Raw genomic sequence first — 23,916 nt, 5'->3', positions numbered from 1 at the left:
TCTTCGTTTTTTTATCTGGAGAACTGCACAGACCTGAGAGCAGCCCTGGTGCTGATCAGCCGAGGAGAGACAACAGCCCCTCCACACAGGCCACCCGCCCACCTCTCACTACCTGGAGGCAGAAGTGGGGCACAAGGACCGGCTCCTTCCTATCCCTCCCCTCAGGAGAAAAGCAGAGACCACACCTTTAGATCAGGTAATCTACAAAGAAATGTGTGCACATCTCCAGGCAGCCCCCAAACACCCAGGTCCAGCATCATAGGCCAGGTCGCCTCCCATCACTACAAAGCACTCCCTCACACAAGTCAGGGGATGAGCCTTCTAGTTATCTAAACTAAAGGAGGTAGCCACATGGAGTCAACAGCAAGTTCTGGCAGCTATGAATGTGGATAATATCTGATCCAATCGCCCCACTGAGCAGAAGAGACAATGGAGGCTCATAAGAGGGCAAGGCTTTTGCCTGAGATTACCAGTTTCCAGACAATTCCCATCTGATTAAATACATACCCATCTGACACCCTGACCCTCTAGTCTGTCTCTGTTGATAAGATCTGACAGCAGGGCCACAGAGATACCCAGTCTCCCAACTACAAATACACAGGGGAACACGTTCAAGCTCAGTGTTCTTTTAAATGATGTCAGATAACAGCTTTTGCAGTTTCAAAGACCCAGCATCAAACCTCAAACCGGAATTTCAAATGGGTGCAAAACAAACTACCATATTTCCTGGATTCTAAGGCACTACTGATTTTAAACTGCACCATTGATTTGGTAAGATCGTCTCAGAAACAAACAAAAAATCCACTACTACTTTAAATGTACATGTTCATTGAAAGATCTATTTTTATTTTCAAAACCTCAAATTGGGAAATTTTGGAGGAAAGATGGTCATTTGAGTGGCCTCTCCTCCAACAGCAGAGGAGTTTAACCACCTGCTGGACCCGGCACTCAGCACTTCACCTTCTAACTACAGGTGAACTTCTCTTCACACACAGAATGTGCTCCTGAATGGCTGCACACTACCCATTTTCTGAAAAATCAAAAGGTTCACATCCAGTCTGGTGGGTCAGGATCTCAAAAGGCATCTGATCAGAGTGCTGTCTGATATAGAAATTCCTTCTGCAATAGCCCCTTGCCCTCTCTGAGCCTGTTTGCTATACAGCTGGATGGCCTGCCCTGTGAACTGACCCTCAAAAGATGCCCAGAAAGGAGCTGTGACGTAGACTGGGGTCTGGGCATCTCTACAGATGACACGACGGTGTGGAGGCCCTGAGGTGGCTTCCTCCTAATAATGGGGGGGGTGGGGGTGGGGGGGAGTGTGAGCCAGTTTCCAATGACAGGGAGGCTAACCAAATAGCCAACTTAAGGGACCAAATGGCCCATGGGGATGCTTCCAGCCTGAGAGTTTCACTCACCCTTGCAGAAAACTCCTCTGTCCTTAAGGTGGCCTGAAGGAGTCTCCGCAACCAAAAGAGTCTAATGAGGACAGTCTCTAGTGGAACTCCTCAGGGCTGGGCCTTCATCATCTCCAGGTGAAGTCACCCTCATTGCTGAAGCCATACTGTTAAGTTTTCTGGTACCTTCTGTCTACTGCAACACCCCCTTCTAAGGCTGCACAATTCTCAGCCAGATCAGCCTCATATTAGACAAATGTAATTATCCCTCATCACTCACCCACCCCTACCTGGAATGCCTTTTCTTCTCCCCTCTCTAAGTCACAGCAACACTTTTGGGGCCCAACATAATAAAAATGACAACTTCAACAATAACAGCAGCAACAGTAGTTACCATTTTTAAATCATTTACTACTTACCAATATCTTTCAAAATATCTATATATTACTTAAAATACTAATATATATATACACATGTATCATTTTCATGTATCTTTCATAATAATCCAACCATAACATTCTCTCCATTTTCCAGAAGTCGAATCCAAGACTTAGTAAAGTTAAGCGCCTTGCTCAAGGCCACGTTGTTGCCGTTTAGTCTCAGTTGTGTCTGACTCTTTCGTGACCCCACGACTGTAGCCTGCCAAATCCTCAAGCCTGGGATTTCCCAGGCAAGAACACTGGAGTGGGTTGCCATTTCCTTCTTCAGGGGATCTTCCTGACCCAGGGATTGCAGGCAGGTTCTTTACCTCTGAGCCACCAGGGAAGCCCCCAAGGCCATGCAGCTGCATTCAAACCTAGGCTTGCCTCACTCCGCAGTGCATGCTCTGAACCCCAAAGTCAAGCCCTTAGCCTCCACACAGCTGCTGTGCCTGCCCAGATCTCGTTAGCTGTCTTCCAACCTGAAGACCTTCATCTCGACTACTTACAACACCATTTCTCCAAGCTTTTAAACTGAAACTCACAGTATGAAATACATTTTGTACTGAGACTATACACACACACACATAACCAAAATACATTTTATGAAAAAATTTACTCCTACATGTACTAAAGCACCTGATATTTTCAGTTCAATTTTTGTATTATTCTATCCTACTTCCTACTTCTTTTTTATTTTTATGCTGGTCACAATCTCCTAATCAATTTCAGCACTAAATCACCAATGAATCAAGACGTGATGTGAAATGAGCAGTTCATTACAACTTGGTCATGCTGCTCAGCCCTGTCACTCCCTAACCGGACTGGGTCTTGAGCTATGTAACGCCCACTGTGTACCTCACGGATACCGACAGACGCCTGCCTGGTTATCTCCATGACATCATTACTTTCACCTATTGCCTTCAGGGCTACAAGCCACTGCTGCCTACAGCAATTGTATCTGTGCCCCTAGTAGCCCAGTGAGAGCCTCACAGATTAATTACTGTTTCCATTGGACCCATGAGAAACCTGACCCAATCAGAGAGATTGTATGACTTGGGCAAAGTCACAAAGCTATTAAGTGGAAAACCAGAGCTTCTCTTTGCCACAGTGACTCCTGTGCTGCTTCTCCCTCCCCTGGGAAGACTGGGAGGAAATCAGGCCGCTCTCCAGATGCCACCGTGGGGCTCTATCTCTGGCCCTCAACCCCCTAGAGACAGTCTAAGCCTTCCTCCAGTGCTCTGACTGTCCCAGACCCTGCCCAAACCTAGCAAAGCTCAGCAAGGCCAATACGCTGGATGGGCAAAGCTCACAAGCACACCCTTGACCACCCCCTCCTGGGGAAGGAGCCACAGAGGAGACAGAAACATGCAGCTAGAGGGTGACTGAGCCCAGATTCTGCTGGGCTCTCAGCTAAGCTAAGCTTAGCCGTGCCGTGCCATGCCGTGGCCCAAGGCAGCAGTGACAGCCCACTGACACCAGCCTCCCCACCTTCTCCCCAAACCCAGAAGCTGAAGACTTCCAAGAGATGAGACGGACAAGACCAGCTCCCAAGGCTACCTGAGACCCAGGCTCTCTCCGCCTTGTCCTTCCAGCCATGCACTTTCCACCCAAGAGCGCCTCAGCCCCTCTGGCTGGCAGACTCAGCCAGGTGTGGCGCCTGTGCCCATGACCCCTTTATTCAAAGGTGTCAGATAAAACCTGGTCCCAGGGAACCAATGTAACCCCCCTCTGCTAAGCCTCCCTCTCCAAACCAGCCCAAACAAAAAGAAACACAGCCCAAGCATAAGGCCCAAGGTTGAGACCCCGGGATGAATTCTCCTCATCTCAACCGTCAGGAAGGCCATGTGGACTATGGGAGACAGTAAAAAGAGTAGGGACCTTGAAGCCAACCGACTGAGGTTCCATTCCAGCTCCTCCACCTGGGAGATAGACCGTGAAGTCTCCACTTCATCTTCAAGTGGGACCACACACATAAGGTCTAAATGAAGAATACACGTGTGTAAGGACCCAGCCTGGCAGGTGGCCAGCTAATGGCAGCTCTGAGGGGACCAGCATCTGCAGCTTGCCTAGCACTTTCCCATCCCTCTTCTCATCTGACTGGTCTGCACACACGCAGCAGGGCAGGACTATCCCCATTTTACCCACGAAGCAACTGAGACCCCAAGAGATTAAGCCGTTTACTCAATGATACACGGACTGTGACTGTCAGCTTCTGATCCAGCTCTGCCACTCTGAGCTTCCAGTTCACCACCTGTAACATGCGGGCAAGGCCACCCCTTTGGAGGGCAGCAGGAAAGACCACATGAGACAGGAGGAACTGACACACTTCCAGCACCCATTCTGCACCATTCCCGCCAAGCACTACATAGGCACACAATTCCCCAAGGAAGCAGCTTTTATTATCTCTACTTAACAGACACGAAAACTAAAGTTTAGCACAGCTGAGTAATCTGTCCAAGGTTACACAGCCTGGAAGCAGAGATGCCAACTGAGCACTAAGCCATCCAATAAATATAAGGTGATCCCCATGTAACAGGGCCTCAGTATCTGTTACATTCCCTTCCTCTTCCTTTACCACCCAGTAGACAACCACTGCTCTCTGTGCCGAGACGGCAAGAGTGAGCAAGATGCAAGTGTGGAAAATTGGGAAATGGATGTGCAATCACAGATCCAGGGACAACAAGGGTGGGGGAACTCCCCTCTCCCACCCAGAGCTGGAAAAAGGAGTGAGGCTAAACAAAAAGGCTGACCTACTTTGCACGCTGAGTAACAACCTCTGGAGTTCATTAATCTAAGCGGTGGTAATGACTAAAAGTATAAATAGCCTTTATGCCAGCTCCATAATCACCCATGATAGGAAACGAGAAGGCAGGAGAGGGTGGGCTGGTGATCTACAAATGGCCGACGATCAGGGCTGGAAGGCCTGTGAGGTTCTGGAGTGAGTCCCCAGGCAGCTAGAGAGGTCTAGGGACCAAAGGGTACGTGATCTGCCTGAGGTGGAGCTGTGAGTCAGTGCGGGGAAGCAGGATGGTCTGCAGCAGCCTGGTGCTCCCTCCTGAGGCCTGGCAGCCCCCGCTTGGAGGCAGGGCAGTGTTCGGGCTCCCTGTCTAGGTGAAAGAGTCCCGCTTGCTTCAATCTTCCCCGACGCCCCGTGCAAGCTAGGTCTGGGCCTGCCTCCCTTTCCCACAAGGAATTCCCTGGCTTTGCTCCTTGCAGCCCCGGGTCAGCGCACAATGGTAAACAGGTTCTCTCCACCCTTCTCTGGCCTCGGTGCCCTGGGCCTCTGCCCAACTCTCCACTCGGCACAGCCCCACCCCCTTGACGTCAGAGGCAAGAAAGGTTCCTTTAAGCACCAGCCTTGCTGGTTCCAAAAAGCAAGGAATCCCCCCCGCCCCCGACTCCCACTCAGCTAGGGAAAGGCACAGACCAGAGCAAAAACCCCCAGGGCAGCTCTCTCTGACCAGTGCAGAGAGGTATGGAGACTATTGGGGTCTTCCCTGGTGGCTCAGCGGTAAAGAATCCACCTGCCAGTGCAGGAGATGCGGGTTTCATCCCCAGGTCAGGAAGCTCTCCTGGAGAAGGAAGCGGCAACCCACTCCAGTATTCCTGCTTGGGAAATCCCATGGACAGAGGAGCCTGGTGGGCTACAGTCCATGGGGTCGCAAAGAGTCAGACACAACTGAGCAATGAAACAACAACAAAAATGGAGACTATTCTCAACTGGAGACATGCCTTCTCCAAGCCCCCACCCCTACCGGGCAGAGTATTACTTGAAACTCCCCACTGGCAACTGGGTCCTCAGGTCACAATCTCACTGTGGGCACCATGACTCATGTACAGCCCCTTACCCATCCTTACAAAACTGCTGAATTTGATTGATAGATCTTATCAATTTAGTCTTGACTCACGGTTTATCTCTGCCAAGACTCCTGCAAGGATCCCTACTGCCCATCTTGTTCAATAGAACTTCAGGCCCTGGCTCCCAGGCCTTCCTAGTCCCTCTGCACATCCCCCAGCCCTATTTCTAGACATCCCTCTCTCTAAGCTGCCCACCCTCACCCCTACCCTGACTCTAATTCAGTCCCACTTGTTTCCTGAGGCCTCATTCAGAACAGCCTCTCATCTCTACAAAGTCCTTCCTAGCCACTGAAGGAACAGAACACAATCAGCGCCTCATTACATTCCATGCACATCTCTCCAGAGCCTGCATTCCAGGCCCTGACTCTACAAAGTTGAATAAAACGTAGGTCCTGCCCTTGGGGTCAATCTGGCAGAGGAGACAGATTGGGGAGTAAATAACTAGCTCATACAGAGGTGCTATCACAGAAGCGAGGAGGGCGGAAGGCGCTACGAGACTGCAAGAAGGCCCCAGGGTGGGGGTGCAGGTGTTCAGGGAAAACCTTAAAGGGAGCTGACTTGTTGGGATGATCCTTGAAGGGTGACAGGAAGTAGCCAGGGTGAGAAAGGGGAAACAGCACATCAGGCAGAAGACCCAGGATGAGAAAGCACACATTAATGGAAAAGAGCCTGGTGTGTTTGGGGAATGTGAGCAGTCCAGTGGAGCGAGTCTGGCTTCTCTGCCTGACTGTCCGGTCCGCTCGCTGAGGCAGCATTCCACGAGGTGTGCTCTTGGGGGCAGGGACTCTGCCAACCACTCTCCCCAGTGTGTCCCGACCCTAGAACAGAGCCTGGGGGCCTGTGTTAGTCGCTCAGTCATGTCCGGCTCTTTGCGACCCCAAGCCCTATAGCCCACCAGGCTCCTCTGTCCATGGGATTCTCCAGGCAAGAGTACTGGAGTGGGTTGCCGTTCCCTTCTCCAGGCCTGGTTGGTGCCTAGCTGGTGCTCAATAAACGTATGTTGACAGGTTCAGTGGCTCTGTGACCTTGGGCGCTCTAAGTTTCAGCTTTCTCCCCAGTGAGATGGGAATAGTATCCTCTGCCTTGAAATCAGAGGGAAAAGCAGGAGCACGGAGAGCTTGATGAAGGGCACTCCCTCCCCAGCCTGAGTCCAGCGATGGATCTTCCTTGAAGCCCAGCACAGGGCTGAGCCCAGATGTGTTTGATGATGGCCTTTTGCAATGTTTTAATTCTATATTCAATTAACGTAATTGAATGTCTGTTATAACCCTTACCAGGCAATTGCTATGGACCAGACATGGTGCTCAGCACTTAGATTATTTCATTTAATCCTGACAACAAGCATATGAAATAGGTCCTCTAATTATTACCTCCACCCCGCCCTTGGGCAGATGTAGAAACTCAGGTTTTTCAGCAAGCCAGTAACTATGCACCATCCAAGGGGAGCAGAGGACACCTGGGAGGTGTACCCAGGCCCTTCTGCTCTGTCACTCAGCTCTGGCACTGACTGAGTGATGCCATACGCTGTGTGATGCTTGGCAAGTCACTTCACCACTCTGGGATCTGGGAACTACCTCTGTTAAATGGAGATTATGATGATAATAACTATATCTCACGGAGTTAAATACGGTGGTCTTGGTGAAAGCCTGGTCCACCATGCTGGCGCTTCTGCGAAGTGGCATGATCAAGTGACTGTGCTAGGGGGATGGAGGGGGTCACTCAGAGGCAGGACAGGGAGCCCAGGGTGAAAGTCCACGAGGAACACAGGAGGGTGGTGGCAATTATGAAGCAAACTCCGATTTCTTCCCCAAGTCACTATCTCTACCCAAGAGGGCAGAGGCCCCAGGCAGCCCTATGACTGCATGCTTTGAATTGAATCTTTCAGGAGACCCACCTCTGTTCTCACTTCCGCTTTATCTTCATGCCAAAGAGAAGATGAGGCCCTCGCATCAGGGCCCTCAGAGTCAGGGTCACCTGCAGCCCTGTTCCAGATGACTCAATGAGGAACTAACTGGGGGATTCCCAACCTGCCCTGGCAGGTCAGAAAGCTCCAGACCACAAGCTGAGTGGGACTGGCTCCCGTCTCGCCCCCAGGGTCCAAGGGTATATACGCAGAGCACAAGGTGGGGTGTGATCTTCAAACCCAGGGTGCCTGTTCTCTCACCATGAGGCCAAAGGCCTGAAGTAACACTTAGAGGATAATCACACTCAAATTGTGAGAGCCACCGTGCACCACAGAACCCTCACTTGGTGGGAGACACTGCTGGGCACTTTACCAACATCATCTCCTTATACTCACAACCATAGCACACATGGGGCCAGTTCCCACTCCCAACGCCACCATCTGGCCCATTTACAGACTCAGAGAGGTCAATGGCTAGAAAGTGACGGAGCCAGGGCTTGAAGCCAGTCTGCTGGTGTCCTGAACCCAGGATCTCCCAAATTTAGGTTCTCCTTTTTTGAAATCAAGACAGAGAGGGAAGCATCCTCCAAATGTGGCTGGCTAAGAAGGACCGCTTCTGGACACACAGAATCCAGGGCCCAGAGGGCAGAGAGGAGGAACAAGAGTTCTCCATTCTATGTTCCTGGGCTCCCTTAGCATCCAGCTGCTCCTGCCTCATCTTGCATGAGGTGCTGTGTGTGGAGGGCCTGGGATAGGAAGTGTGCCATCCATTGTAACAACTCAACAACAAAAACAGGACTTCCCTGGTGGCCCAGTGGCTGGAACTCCGTGCTCCCAATACAGGGGGCCCAGGTCTGATCCCTACTCAGGGAACTAGATCCAGCACGCCACAATTAAGACTCAGCACAGTCAAATAAATTTTTTTTTTTTAAGAAAGAAAGAAAAAAGCCAACAAAAACAACGAGAAACTCGCTAGGAGAAGTATAGACATTTGGAGCTGGACTGAAAGTCCTAAGGCTAGGACAGGAAGAAGGAGGAGCGGCCACACAGAGGCAACCAGCTTTGGTAAGATGGAAAAAATTGGAAAGGCAGAACCCTGGCTTCCAGGCACAGTTTCCTTGCTTGTTCAGCTTAGGTTTCCCTGTCTGTAAACAGGGCAAAATAAAACTTACCCTCCTGAGTTCCCACTGCTCCTGTTAGGATCACTGCAAGGCAATGAGAAAGAAAGCACTGCACAGACCAAAGAGCCAGACAGACCAACGCATTCTTTGAGTTGACCACACTCCCAAAGACATGAGGGCCATTGGTCTGACAGACAAAGAGAGGTCCTCTCATAAGAAAAACAGAGCATGCTGCAGGCTTTGGCCTCTGTGGGCTGTGCCCTGACGACCCCTTGCACTTATGAGGTACCTGACATAAGTGAGAAAGAAAGTGAAGTCGCTTAGTCATGTCCGATTCTTTGCGACCCCATGTACTATAGCCTAGTAGGCTCCTCCATCCATGGGATCTTCCAGGCAAGAGTACTGGAGTCGGTTGCCATTTCCTTCTCCAGGGGGTCTTCCCAACGCAGGGGGAATAAACTTCCCAAAGCCCTTTTCGTATACTCCAAGGGCAGTCTCAGTATGTTAGAAGCAGAAGAGCTCTTCAACTTCATTCATTAAGGCTGCCTTAGTTTATATGTAAGGGAAACTGAGGCTTAGAAAGATTCAGCAAATTTCTCAAGGTCACAGGGTTAGTTAGGGGCCCAGTGAAGCCCAGGACTTGGGTTTCCTGATCCCTGGTCAGCAGTGTTTGTTTACACATGCTCCTAATCCAGTCATCTTATTTGATCCTCATCATCAGACCACACCTGTGTCTCCTGCCCACTATGCTCCAGGTCCTGGGAAGGCAGGACCAAGTCTGCACCCCCAGAGCCTAGCACACAGCTGCACACGCAGCACGTGCTAGGTGAAAGCAAGGAGCATTAGCCCTACGGCCAATGAGAGGACATGCTTACTCATAGACCACCAGGGTCAGTGGCGGAGCCAGCCCTGGCACCTTAGTCCCTGGGTTCAGAACCCTTTCCCATACTAGCATAAATCCACATGTCCTGCCAGAATCATCTCTGAGAAGTGCATGGTGGTGCCCATAAGGGCTGAGGGGTTCATGTTCTCATAGGCACTGGACTTGCTTCCACTTCCCAGCTGAGGCACCAGCTCCAGGAACATAATAAAGACTGGAAGTGAGAGGAAGTCAGCCCTCCACTGCCAGGCTGCCTCCTCTTGATCAGCTTTTATTGTTGTTTAGTTGCCAAGTTGTGTTGGACTCTTTGCGACCCCATGGACTACAGCCTAAGAAGCTCCTCTGTCCACGGGGTTTCCCAGGCAAGAATACTGCAGTGGGTTGTCATTTCCTTCTCCAGGGGATCTTTCCGACACAGGGATCAAACTAGCATCTCCTGCACTGGTAGGTGGATTCTTTACCACTGAACCAGGTGAGAAACCCCTAATGAGCTTATGCTGTGCCTGAAAGCCTTATAAACATTCCCCCCACCCCCGCTCCACCCCCCCCCCCCCCCCCCCCCCCGCCACAGCTACACACTGCCCTAAGGGAGGTTTTCCATGCCCTCAGGACTTCCTCCTCTCTGCACAGAGAGGTGGCTAGCTCTCCCGATAGCCTTCCTTTCCATCCAATACGTCTAGCAGGAGAGACCACAAAGCTCAGCTCCACTCACCCACCCCCTCCCAACCAGGCCAGCTAATCTGCTCTCTTACTGAAGAGATACAAAGAACCCCTTGATGGGCCCTGAGCGTGCCAGCCATGCCAGGCACCTTGGGGAGCCCAGGGCTGTGACAAAGCAGTCACCAGCAGCCCACTGTCTGCTTCAAAGGAAGGTCGCAGATGGCCTTCCTTCCCTGTGGTCAGAGGCCCTGGGATGGCGAGGGCCACCTCAGTTTGGCCAAAGTATTAGTATTAGTCGCTCAGTCGTGTCTGACTTTTTGCGACCCCATGGACTGTAGCCCGCCAGGCTCCTCTGTCCATGGGATTCTCTAGGCAAAAATACTGGAGTGGGTTGCCATTTCCTCCTCCAGGAGACCTTCCCAACTGTACATAAAGGAGACTTCAGCCTGGCCAAAGCCTTCGCCAAGTCCCTGCAGGTCCACACAGCTGATCAGGTACCATGCCCTACTCGCTGACTCTTCATCCTCTCGGCTCCATAACCTTCCAGACCTCTCTGCAGCCCTTCTGGGCTGTCCCAAACTCTCCCAACTGCTTTCACTGCCTGTGGTCCAGCTCCTATTCATACCATCTTCCATGCCCGCACCAGACTGACCTTAATGAAACACAGGAGGCCTCAGTGTGACACTCAAGGCCAGTCACTTCTGCCAAATCCACTTCCCTCCCCTCCCCATGCTTCACCTCATCCTCCCACCTCCCATTCTTCCTGTCACCTCCTGGCACACATTTCTCAAACAGCTGGCTTTTCTTCACACACTTCCCCTCCCATACCATGGATTGCCCTTCCTTGCTCCTTCCAAAGCCTGAATCAAGTGCCACTTCTTCTTTCTGAGCTCCTATGGGTGGAGCTGGCTGCTTCTTCCTATATATGTCCATATTAACCACAGGCTTCCTGCCCTGGGTGTGGGGCCTCAGGGATGGTGAGCACCTGGCACCCTACCTGCTACACCTTAGCAAGGCTTAGTCACTGGATTCAGTATCAAGAAAAAAGGTTCTAGTCCTAGTTCTGCCATTTACCAGCTGGCAAACCTTGAACGCTTTCTTCTCAGAACTTCAGTGTACTCATCTACAAAATGGGATAACCACGCTTATCCGGGGAAAGTGAGGGTTCATCATGGGTTAGTGTTCACTCCTGCTCACAGGGGATGGATCTCACTGATGCTCAACCAGAGATGCAAAGTAGAAAATGAAAAGACAGGACCACCAGGTACTCCAATCTCTATGAGGAGGCAGAACATTCACTGAGCAGCTACAGTGCTGTCAGGCTCTTTGCAAGCATTAGTTCTTTTAACCCCCACAACAATCCTTCAAAGTCAGTGTTATCATAAGCGTTTCACAGTGAAAAACTGAGGCTCAGAAGAGTGAAGCAATATGTCAAAGGTCACACGGACATCTGGGCTCAAAGGGTTAGGTGTGAGGCTGAACAGAGCACCTTCTTTCCCCTCCCTCAGTGTAAACAGACTGGGGGGCTGGACCAGAGCCAGGCCTCACTGGCCCCCCGAAGGTCCTGTTTCAAACCTAGATGCTGGGAATACAAAATATCAAGCAGGTCCCACTGTTTTCTCTCTTTCCCACAGCTTAGAGTTTCCTAGCAGGCGGCACACAGGCACCTTCCCAGGGCAGCAGCTGGTGATCTGGCCCCCTCCTTCGCCAAGTCAAGTCTTGTCTGAGGCCCTAGAACACCCACAGGGCTACCAAGCTGGATTTTCCTTTGAAGCTGGGGCAAGAGGAGGAGGAGAGAAAATGAAGGACGTGTGGCCCCGAGTCATAGACCAGGGCCCCACATGTGCAGTAGTCTCTTTCCAGATGGGCCACCCAGGGACCACTCCACGCCCAGCTCTAGGCTCTCCTGGGAACTGTAACAGCTCAAGAAAAGAGGATGTCCTGAACTTACAAACTGGAGAAGGTGGTGGGAAAGCAGGGAGGCAGGACCTGGCCTGTTAGGAGGGCCCTGGCCCAACAATAACTGGCAGAGACCAAACTACAGGGATGTCAACTGAGCCAGTTATATGATCTCCAAAGTCACAGTCGACTAGGAATAGTGGAGGGCTCAGGGGACAGGGGAATTGCTCTTCCAGATGTTTCTCCCTGCGCCCAGTTCAGATCCATTTCTCCCCTAACAGGAAGCCAACAACCACGGGATCCCAGACAGCACAGCTCCTCACCTCATCTAGCTTGCAGCACTGCACACAGTGAAGCTGGGTGGGAAACTCCAGCTTCAAGAGGCCAGTCTTGGCAATCACATAGGAAAAGGAGGGGGAGGCCAGGGACCCACCCCTCTCAGGCCATCTTCCTCAGGCCAGAGACCTGGTATCCACTGAAATCCTTCTTTCCTTTCTTGACCAACTCCAAAAGGGACCCCTTCCCCACAAACAGGTCTGCTCCTCCTGTCCCCAGAGTCCTCTGGCCACCCGTCCCTGCTGAAGATCCTTCTTTCTTCTCCTCTGGTCCATCTTGGACTTCAACAACCAGCTCAGCTGCCAGCCACACCGAAGGGGCCAATGCTATCAGCACTTGGTCTGCGCTCACACCACCACAAGGCCCTTCACTGGCGGGCTGCTTTCTTGCCTCTCCCCATCACTGGCTACTGCTCCACGGCAGGCAGGGACCATCTCAGGCCCCACAAAGGTTCCCTGCAGAGTAGACTCAAAAGACAGACAAGGTGAAGTAAAGAGGGCCTAGGGCTGGGAATCAGGAGTTCTGGGTTTACTTCCTGGCTTTGCTCCCAACTGACTGAACAGGTGAGATTAATCATTTATTTCAGGCCTCAGTTTACCTATCCATAGGATGAAGGCCATCTCTAAGGTGGCTTTCAGCTTCCTGACTTGAAATGTGTGTCAGAAAATGTTAACTGATCATTTACTTCTCTGCAGGCCTGAGAACAAAGTGAATAAGCCTGGTCCCAGGGAATTCCCTGGTGGTCCACTGGTTAGGACTCTGCTTTCACTGCCAAACTGCCAAGGGTCTGTGTTCAATCTCTGGTCAATCCCAACTCAAGATCCCACAAGCTGCAGCCAAATAAAAAAGGCCTGGTCCTAGTTCTGATGCTCATCAGTCTAATGAGTGTAACAAAGTGGTAATGACAACACAGTCTTATCCTTGCTGGACCATCTCTGTGGACCTCTCACACTGCTTAGGGAGTCAAAGTACTGAGCTAAGCCAGGGAAGGTAAGGGCACACAGGTTCCTGTTAGGGACCTTCTGTTCTACCTGTCCAGGACTTGGTTTACTGCTGGGGCCACCACACCATATTACCGGGTGGGAAAGGCAATGGAAACGGTCCTGACTTGGGAGTCAGAACCTCTGATTTCAAGACCTGGCTCTGCCACTGGTGTACTGTGTGAGCTTAAGCAAGTTCCTCTCTTCTCTGTGACTTGAGTTTCCTCATCGTATAAGAAGTTAGGGTTACACTGGTCAAATTCTTAAGATCCCTTCTATAGGAGAGATATAAGTCTATGATTTCATGATCTACTCACAACAGGCACCAAGCAGTCACCTGAGGAGGAAGCTTCTGATCTACTTTCCTCCCCTACCCCATTAGCCCCTGGCAATTGCCAAAACTGTCTTAAGACAACCTTTGGCCCAAGATGGCTGAAACAGACCTTTAATCTGGAGCCAGAGTCCTGGCCATCTCCACTGCAGCCATCAGGGCTAATGTTTCACTTCTCTGGGCTAGCACATGGACTCCTAGCCCTCAACCACGAGACTGGGTTCAGGGCGGTCACTCTGAAACTTCCCATAACTTCCTCTCTTATGGCCTTGGGCAGGAACTTACTTTTGGCTATTTTTTTTGAACCACAATATTGACTCTACAGGGTACATCCAAGTTTTCAGACACCAGAGATTTTAGGGTGGCCAACAGGGTCAAGAAAGTGAGGCAGGGAGAGAGGAAGAGACCTGGAATCCCACCTCAGCCCCAGCCCTATAGACACCAATGATGCAGAGGGCGTCTGCAAAGCCCGGGTTTGTGGTTGGAGGGTGGGAAAGACAGATGTCTGGCTGTTTGGTTGGGGACTACAGCCAAAGGGAGGTGCTCCCACTGGGGCCTCTCTCTGTTCACAAATACCAGAGGTATGCCCTCATTTTCTCCTCAATTTTCAGACCCTTAGAAGGCAAAGAAAGGAAACTAACATTTTCCTAGGCCACTACTTGCACCAGGCACTGTGCTAGGCACTTTTGAATACTTAATCTCTACAGTAATCCTGGGAATAGGTGTTACTGTTGCCCTTTACAGTGAGTAAACAGGCTCAGAGATTCAAGCTCTTGCCCAAGGTCACACAGCCAGCAAGTGTGATTTCTTCCTAAATCTGGCCTTTTCCCACTATTTCACACTGCTTTGTACCCTGAGATCTAGTTAACTTCCTGATAAGCATGTAGTAGGAATTTTTATCTCCCAGAATTCACCAGCAAATCTGAACTCTTTCCTTCCAAGCACCCACAAATGCAACTGGTAACTCCTTTCCCACTTTTGACCTCATCCCTCCCAGGACCCTAATCTCTGGTGTTTGCTCTTCAATTCAAAAATATACCCTAAGTCCTCTTTGGGTTCTCACAAGCTACTCCCTGGGGAACTGTGACAAAGCTTCAAGTCAGAGTGAAGGATCAGAATAAGGGGTGTTCTCTGAGTTCTGGACTGGACTAGGCTTGGCTTGCTCTGAGCAAGTGGGAAGAGGCTGGAGGAGAGAGATCCAGTGGGTAAAAGAGAACTCTCCTTAGGGGAGGGGCCTGCATTTCTCTCCAACTTTCCAAAGGAGAAGGAGGTCTGGTGAATACGAGGCTTTGGGACCGTGGAAAATCCCAGAAGTGAACTTTATGGGGTTGCTTGTGTAGGGTGGGTATCTTAAAGATGGTCAAGCCTCTTCCATAAGTCATAAGAGAGGCTGAAGAAGCCTTAGACGATCACAGCTGGTCAGAGAAGGGGAGGAAGGACCCTCTGGAATAGGGTCATGGCTGAGTCCTGTAGGCTCTCCCAGGTGATTGTGTGGTGCTCTCTATTGAAGGGGAGGCACATCTCAAGGGAGGCTTGTCAGTTCCGGGCAGAACACTGGTCTCAAGTGACAGGACAGCTGGGATGTGAGTGGGCTCTGGAGTCCATCTTTCCTAAAGGGATCACCAACCCATACATATGATCCCTGTGAGGACTGGACTCAGGGAGTACTCTGGGGGCAGAATATGGCTGCTCAGCTCACCAGGCTTGGAGGGAAGGTGCTGCTCCACTGACTCACACTGCTCTGCCTGCCAGCTGGGGGCTCCTGGGTGTGGGAGATCTAGGTGTGCAATGAGCGGGGCCCCTGCTGTCTCCTTGCCTGCACTCTGGTCTGCGTTTGAAGAGGAAGCGTCGACAGTCTGTCCTGGAGGTGAGGTACCGTCCCCCTGCGGGTACTGGGAAGGGGCAGTGCCTGCCCACCTGTTGCTGGTGACAGGGAGAAACTTGCCTCTGAGGGGGAGGCGGGCATTCTCTGTCCCTTCCATGAGGGGAAGTGACTCTCTATCCCAAGGTGGGAGGGAGGTGACCAATGTCAGTCTATCTAGAGGTCCCTGTGCCTTGAGATGAGGGTCAGTCTGTGCCTGAGCGCGGTGGGGGCAGGGCAGCCCGTCCCTCTGAAGTCGGCCTAAGGTGTCCCCTTGATGTGGCGGTGGCGGCTGCTGAGACAAGGACGTCAGTGGGTCTGGTAGGGGGCGGGATACGGAGAATACCGCGCTGTTGGGGAAGGGGAGACCACCTATGAGCCTGTCAGGAGCTGGCCGAACCAACCAGCCCTAAGGCGAGGGTGGCAGCGCTGGGGTTGGGAAAGGTAGCAGTCGATCTGTGTGCTCCGGTGAGGAGAGCACTCTAGGCCCTTCCTAGGGGCGGGTCAGTCCGCCGGGGGTGGGGGTGGGGGGGAAGGTGCGGGTGGGGCAAAGGAGATAAGGGATTGTTGTTCCTGGTTGGAAGGGAGACGTGTCTGTCCTTCCTGAGAGCGGCTCTGTCGGCGTCGAGGCACCGCCGCGGGTCCTGCCCCGGCCCCTGGTCCCCTGGCTCCGAGCCCCAGTGATACTCACGGGCTCTCGGCGCCCTGCGAGCCCACGATGAAGCCGAACTTGTCGATGCGGCGCTCGGCGAAGCCGTTGGTCTCTGAGTCGGAGCCCAGAGAGCTCAGCTCGTCGGCGGCTGCGGCGTCGGGGCCCGGGGCCAAGCTCTCCCGGGTCCCCGACAGGCTCCCCTGAGCTGCGGGCGCGCGCGGCCCGTTCTCTTCGAAGCTCTTCGCCATCCTGGCCGCGCCCGCCGCCTCAGCTTCAGCGGCCACCTCAGCCGCCTCAGCCTCCCGACCTCCGCCGACGCCGCCGACGCCCCGCCCACGCGCCGCGCCCATTGGTCGCCGCAAAGCCGGGGGCGGGGCCCTAGGACTTCCCGGGCGCTTCCTCCCCGCAACGCCCAATGGGTGCCGCGGACCCCAGGGCCCGCCCACCTCCCCCAGGCTGGCGCCAACAGGCCCGACGTGAGGGGGCGGGGCAGCCGTCACCCGAAGCCCTCCCCTCCGAACTGCCAATCACCGAGGGCTCACCTGAAAGAGCTTTAGGGCTTTTCCGGATTAGCCCCGGCCTGGCGGATACCTGCAGCACCGCGAAGGCAGAGACCGAGGGCGCCCTCTGGGAGTACTCGCCCTCTCCTCGCGAGACCTTAAGGACGTGGGTGAGGATTGTTTTCCCATTCATTTATGAGTAGCTCTGAGGAGACTCGGGATGGGTTCGGGGACTCGCCCTGGGACATGGCAGCTTGAAGAGGTAGGCTGAGACAGAAATTCAGCAGCCCTTTCCTTCCCCTGCTCACTGCTTCTGGGGCCTATTCAGTTCAGGTCAGTCGCTCAGTCGTGTCCGACTCTTTGCGACCCCATGAATCGCAGCACGCCAGGCCTCCCTGTCCATCACCAACTCCCGGAGTTCACTCAGACTCATGTCCATCGAGTCAGTGATGCCATGCAGCCATCTCATCCTCTGTCGTCCCCTTCTCCTCCTGCCCCCAATCCCTCCCAGCATCAGTCTTTTCCAATGAGTCAACTCTTCGCGTGAGGTGGCCAAAGTACTGGAGTTTCAGCTTTATTGCTGCTGCTGCTGCTAAGTCGCTTCAGTCGTGTCAGACTCTGTGCGACCCCATAGACTGCAGCCCACCAGGCTCCCCCATCCCTGGGATTCTCCAGGCAAGAACACTGGAGTGGGTTGCCATTTCCTTCTCCAATGCGTGAAAGTGAAAAGTGAAAGTGAAGTCACTCAGTCGTGTCTGATTCAGCTTTATTAGGGAGACCTAATTAATAAGAACGACTTCCCTGGTGGCTCAGACGGTAAAGCGTCTGCCTACAATGCGGGAGACCCGGGTTCGACCCCTGGGTCAGGAAGATCTGGAGAAGGAAATGGCAACCCACTCCAGTATTCTTGCCTGGAAAATTCCACGGACGGAGGAGCCTGGTAGGCTACAGTCCATGGGGTAGCAAAGTGTCGGATACGACTGAGCAACTTCAATGTCAATGTCAATAAGAATAATGATCAAGGACTGTTGAGCCACTCACTGCCCTGAATGACTTCTACCTACTTTCTCTTAGTTTTCCAAGAGCCTTATTGAGATATATAATTGGGTTTAAAGTATATAATTGTGTTTTAAGTATATTTGTATTGTTGTGCAGCCATCACTGTAACCTAATTTTAGAACGTTTTCATCACTCCAAAAAGAAATTCATTCCTATCCTTACCAGTCACTCCCCATCCTTCCTCCCCCAGTCCCTGGCAACAACTAATCTGTCTCCATAGTTCTGCTTTTCCTGGACATTTCATATAAATGGCATCATACAGTGTGTGGCCTTGTGTCTGGCTTCTTTCACCTCAGATGTTTTCAAGGTTCATCCGTTTTCATGTCTCTTGGGTAGATAGCTAGGAGTGGGAATTGCTGGGTCTTTAACCTTTTGAGGAACTGGCAAACTGTTTTCCAAACTGGTCACACCATCACACCGTCTCTTGCAATCTTTCAGCAAGGAGGTAGATAACTATTTTTAGGTTTCACTGGTGGCTCAGTGGTAAAGAATCTGCCTGCTAATGCAGGAGACTCAAGTTCAATCCCTGGGTCTTGAAAATTCCCTGGAGAAATAAATGGCAACCCACTCCAGTATTCTTGCCTGGGAAATTCCATGGACGGGCTACAGTCCATGGGGTCACAAGAGAGTCCAGCATGACTTAGTGACTAAACACCAGAGACTACTTAGTCCCATTTTACAATTAAAGAAACTGAGGTGCAGGGAAGTGCTGTCAGCTGCCTGAAGTCTCAGGGCTAGCTTGTGGCAGAGCCAGGATTTGAATCTAGCTCTTACCAACAGCATTCTTGGCAACAGATACTCTTGCCTGGAGAATCCCACGGACAGAGGAGCCTGGCGGGCCGGAGTCCGTGGGGTCACAAAGAGTCGGACACGACTGAGCGACTAACACTACTACCACTACTACTTACCAACAGCTTCTACTGGGAAGCACAGGCTAACAGTATTTATATAGACTTAGCTCCTGGCAGCCAACTTCTTACCCCAGGGTTTATCAACTCATAGAATCTAATGGTAACTCCTCACCTCAGTCCAGTACTTTATGGCTCATAAGTCACAACCATATTGTCATGACACTTGCCTGCAGACCTATTGGGAGACAGGCTTAGAGAGGAGAAGGGACCAGAAGACCCAAGCCTGAGTTGCAGAACCTGGGATAGGCTGCTAAGGGGCCCAAAGCAGCCCCAAGAAGGAAGGTCTTAAGCCGTGACTTCACCAGCCATTCCTTAATGCCATGTGGCTCAGACATTCTTGAAGACTTCACTGTGCAGTCTTGACATTCCATAGGCTTCTGGTTTTCCATAAACAGGGCAATAACAGATACAAGGGTGAGCACATGCTATTTTGGTCTTAAACTCTGTCTGGGAGGATGTGTTCCACCTCTCTAGCAGCTCCAGAGTGGTGGGCTCTTAGTCCTTGCTCCCAGGAAGGGCAGAGTATACCTGGCCAGAGGAGGAGGGCCTATCCCAAGGGAGGGAGAAAGAGTCACATGCCTGGATCAAATGTCCAGGTCTGGCAAAGTATCCACAGCCCTTTGACTGCAGTTCTGGTTCTACACTCATATCCCAAACATGCTCAGCTCTATGAGGCGCCTGTACAGTTCACTTCAGGGGCATTTGGGGTGGGGGTGGGGGTGGGCAGATTAGAAGCATCCAGTGTCCTTCCTTAGGAGACTGGATAGATGTTGATCTCAAGTTAAGGCCTTGAGGCTCCAGCTTTTACTTTTCTTACATAAGACCATCCAGGGGAGCTCCCTGGTGTTCCAGTGGTTATGATGGCACTTTCACTGCCGAGGGCACGGGTTCCATCCCTGGACAGGGAACTGGGATCCCGCAAGCCACAAGGGGATGGCAAAAGAAAAAAAAGGACCACCCTTGATGTGAATCTCTGCTGTCACTGTGTGACCTTGAGCAAATTACTTCTGTCTGAGCCCATGTCCTTACCTGTAAAATGAAAATAAATGAAAAAATGTCTCCTTGTTGTCCCTGAGACTTTTACTGTGATCTGTGTGGTAAGCATCTGGCACGTGGAAATACCCAGTCAATGGGAGCCAGGAGTGGTGGCATCTGTAGTTTGCCAAACATTTGCAAATTCATTATTGTCTTGAGTATCTCCCACCACAGTCTGAGGCTGCAGCAGGGGAGTTTTCCTAGTTTTTGGCTTGGGAGACTTCACTTCATGGCTGTGCCCCTCAGTAACTGGATGTTCTCATGCAAAATTGCTTAGCTTGGGACTTGGCTGGTGGTCCAATGGTTAAGACTGAACTTCCATTGCAGGGGGCGGGTGAGTTCGATCCCTGGTCAGGGAACTAAGATCCCACATGCCCTGCATTGTGGCCAAAATTAAAAAAAAAAAAAAATTTGCTTAGCTTCTCAGATCCTGTTTCCTCTTCTAAAAAATAAGAATGTCAGTCATTACTTGGTGAAGAATTGGTGGACCATCTCTGAAGCCTTCAGCATACAGTGGATAATAAATAAATGTTACAGTTCTTTACTTCCGACTCGAGCTCTTTAACTTATCTGATGTTACTCTAGTAACTCTGGGGGAGGGCTGGGCAGAAGTGGAGGCAGAAGGAAATGAGGAAGGCTCTCTGCAGTGCTCTGGAAGAACAGTGTGCAGCAAGCACAAAGGCCCTGAAAGGGAAGCAGGTTCAGAAGACAGTGTAGCTGAGTGAGTAGGAAAGCAGAAGTGAATGAATGGATGGTTCAGAAGAATGCCCTGCACAATCACGTGGTTCACTGGAACACAAAATACAGGCCTTTGGCAACACTGTGAAACACCCTGGTAGACCGGCTGCAGTATTCTTTAAAGGATAAGAGGTGCATGGCCAGACCTACAGGAATGTGTTGAAAACCTGCGAGTCTTATCTTACTGGCATCATAAGTAGGAGTGTATGAGGCCCTGACACAGGCCTCTGGCCAGCACCCTGACCTGGATCCTAGAATATGCTCAGGAAATGCCAGTGTTCGCCAGGAACAAACAGATGTCCAGATATCATAGTCTTTATCTATAATGACAGCAGAGCTGACGTTCATAAAGTAGATAGCTGGTGCCCAGGAGCCTATGAAGAGCAAACAAACTATAAAGCTTCTTTATCCCTTTGGTTCAGTTCAGTTGCTCAGTCGTGCCGACTCTTTGCGACCCATGGACTGCAGCACGCCAGGTTTCCCTGTCCATCACCAACTCCGGGAGCTTACTCAAACTTATGTCCATAGAGTTGGTGATGCCATCCAATGATTTCATCCTCTGTTGTCCCCTTCTCCTGCCTTTGATCTTTCCCAGCATCAGCGTCTTTTCCAATGAGTCAGTTCTTTCCATCAGTTGGTCAAAGTATTGGGAGTTTCAGCTCCAGAATCAGTCCTTCCAATGAATATTCAGGACTGATTTCCTTTAGGATGGACTGGTTGGATCTCCTTGCAGTCCAAGGGACTCTCAAGTCTTCTCCAACACCACAGTTCAAAAGCATCAGTTCTTCAGAGCTCAGCTTTCTTTATAGTCCAACTTTCACATCCATACATGACCACTGGAAAAACCATAGCTTTTTAGTTAATAAAGTCTCTCACTGTTTCCATTGTTTCCCCATCTATTTGCCATAAAGTGATGGGACTGGATGCCATGATCTTAGTTTTCTGAATGTTGAGTTTTAAGCCAACTTTTCCTCTCTCCTCTTTCCCTTTCATCAAGAGGCTCTTTATCCCTACACTGAGGATAACAGTTAAGACTGTTTTGGCAGACAACACAAATGGGGTTAGCACAAAAGTGCAGTTAGAAGGTCCCACAGCTTAAAAACATTCACTTTTTTGTATATAAGCTTCAGGAGCAGTTTGATTCAAAGGTTGTCACCAAGGATGTCAGCCTTGTTACCCCCTTTTCTCTTTGTCCTCCTTCCTCTGGTCACTTCATCCTCAAGCTAGAATTCATGGTAGCAGCTCCAGGCTCACATGCTTCCTCCATCTATCCATCCAGTGGATGACTCTTCTGGTAGCTTCTGTTCAATGATGGGAAAGGAGTACGACAAGGCTGTATATTGTCACCCTGCTTATTTAACTTATATGCAGAGTACATCATGCAAAATGCCGGGCTGGACGAAGCACAAGCTGGAATCAAGGTTGCCAGGAGAAATAATCAATAACCTCAGATACACAGATGACACCACCCTTATGGCAGAAAGCAAAGAGGAACTAAAGAGCCTCTTAATGAAAGTGAAAGAGGTCCCAACATTTCATGGCAAATAGATGGGGAAACAATGGAAATAGTGAGACTGTATTTTCTTGGACTCCAAAACCACTGTAGATGGTGACTGCAGCCACAAAATTAAGACACTTACGCCCTCGAAGAAAAGCTATGACCAACTTAGACAGCATATTAAAAAGCAGAGACATTACTTTGCCAATAAAGGTCCATCTAGTCAAAGATATGGTTTTTCCAGTAGTCATGTATGGATGTGAGGGTTGGACCATAAAGAAGGCTGAGCAATGAAGAACTGATGCTTTTGCACTGTGGTGCTGGAGAAGACTCTTGAGATTCCCTTGGACTGCAAGATCAAACCAGTCAACCCTAAAGGAAATCAGTCCTGAATATTCATTGGAAGGACTGATGCTGAAGCAGAAGCTCCAATACTTTGGCCACCTGATGTGAAGAACTGAGTCCTTAGAAAAGACTCTGATGCTGGGAAAGATTGAAGGCAGGAGAAGGGGACGACAGAGGATGAGATGGTTGGATGGCATCACTGACTCAATGGATGAGTTTGAGCAAGCTCCAGGAGTTGGTGATGGATAGAGAAGCCTGGCGTGCTGCAGTCCACAGGGTTGCAGAGTCGGACACGACTGAGCAACTGAATTGACTGACGTTCAGTGGTGAGGAGGCTGTTTTCCTTCACTCTGTACTAGGACACAGGTCTATCTCTAATTTAATCATCACCACGGCTCAGAGATACGGAGCACCAACTTGTTTAGTTGACCTCAGCCTAAGACAAGGCAGATGTCACCACCCTTATGGCAGAAAGCAAAGAGGAACTAAAGAGCCTCTTAATGAAAGTCAAAGAGGAGAACGAAATAGCTAGCTTAAAACTCAACATTCAAAAAACTAAGACCATGGCATCCGGTCCCAACACTTCATGGCAAATAGATGGGCAAACAATGGAAATAGTGATTTCGGAGTCCAAGAAAATAAAGTCTATTTCCATTGTTTCCCCTTTGCATTATAGGAATAAATGAAATATTACCTATAAGGATGGCTGTAATTACAGTGTACCGCATATTTCAAGTACTCTGATACAATTTTTGTATACATTCTCTTAATATATAATTTTAGAACGTGAAATGGTTTTAATCATTAGTGGCCTCCAATGGGCTACATGGTTTTCATTTCAAGCAGCTGGTGGAACTGAAATTCCTTAGTGTCTACTACTTGAAGAACCCTCTTCGTCCAAGTCTTCAAAATCAGTGAGCCTGAAAGCACTGCGCCAGGCCGTTTTCCCAGAAATCTCACAGCAGGAGCATTTCTCCCCATTTCACAGTCTGGCAAGGTGTGAGGATGCTGTGGTCACCAGGAATACAAGAGCAGCTTTAGCCTTCCAGAGCCCTTGCTGGCCTCGGGGTATCCATCTTATCTAGAAAATTGGCCAGATAATCCCCAGAGGAATGCAAGTGAGGTCAGAAAAGCTGTGCAAGCAAGGGGCTGCCTACACGCTGTAGGCTCTAAACAAGAAGTGCAGAGAGCTGGGCTGCACGCCGGGCCTGCAGCCACTGGCAACCACAGGGCCGCCTGGTCAATGGGCCTTCTGCAACTGAGTGAGCCAGAACAGATGTTCATTCAGGAGCTCCGGGAAGCTGAGTTCAGGCCCTGGACGGCGGCTCAAAGGACCCATTCACTGACATTCCGCCAGCAGCATTCCCAACATCTAGGCACAGCCTCAGTCACGGAAGGCCTGTGAGATCTGCCCATCTGTGGAGGACAGGCTGGTCCCAGAGCCATACCGGGAAGAGAAGAGAGCTTGGAGTGTGGGACTCCCCCAGCTCTACTAACCCCCTTCCCCCTGGAACAAGACCCAGGGGCTGTCCA

At 50.9% G+C, this 23,916-nt stretch overlaps 1 protein-coding gene across 1 annotated transcript in view; it reads right to left on the bottom strand.

Moving 5' to 3' along the window:
- Positions 1-16,625, bottom strand: part of TBC1D10A (TBC1 domain family member 10A) — a 28,802-nt gene extending 12,177 nt beyond the window's left edge. Inside the window, exon 1 of the mRNA XM_027566338.1 lies at positions 16,337-16,625. Coding sequence (XP_027422139.1) covers positions 16,337-16,545 — 209 coding nt within the window. The 5' untranslated portion in view covers positions 16,546-16,625. The remainder of the gene's footprint in view (positions 1-16,336) is intronic.
- Positions 16,626-23,916: the final 7,291 nt, after the last annotated feature.

This window comes from Bos indicus x Bos taurus, chromosome 17 (genome assembly GCF_003369695.1).
Source record: "Bos indicus x Bos taurus breed Angus x Brahman F1 hybrid chromosome 17, Bos_hybrid_MaternalHap_v2.0, whole genome shotgun sequence".
NCBI lineage: Eukaryota > Metazoa > Chordata > Mammalia > Artiodactyla > Bovidae > Bos > Bos indicus x Bos taurus.
This window is presented reverse-complemented; position numbering and strand designations above follow the sequence as displayed.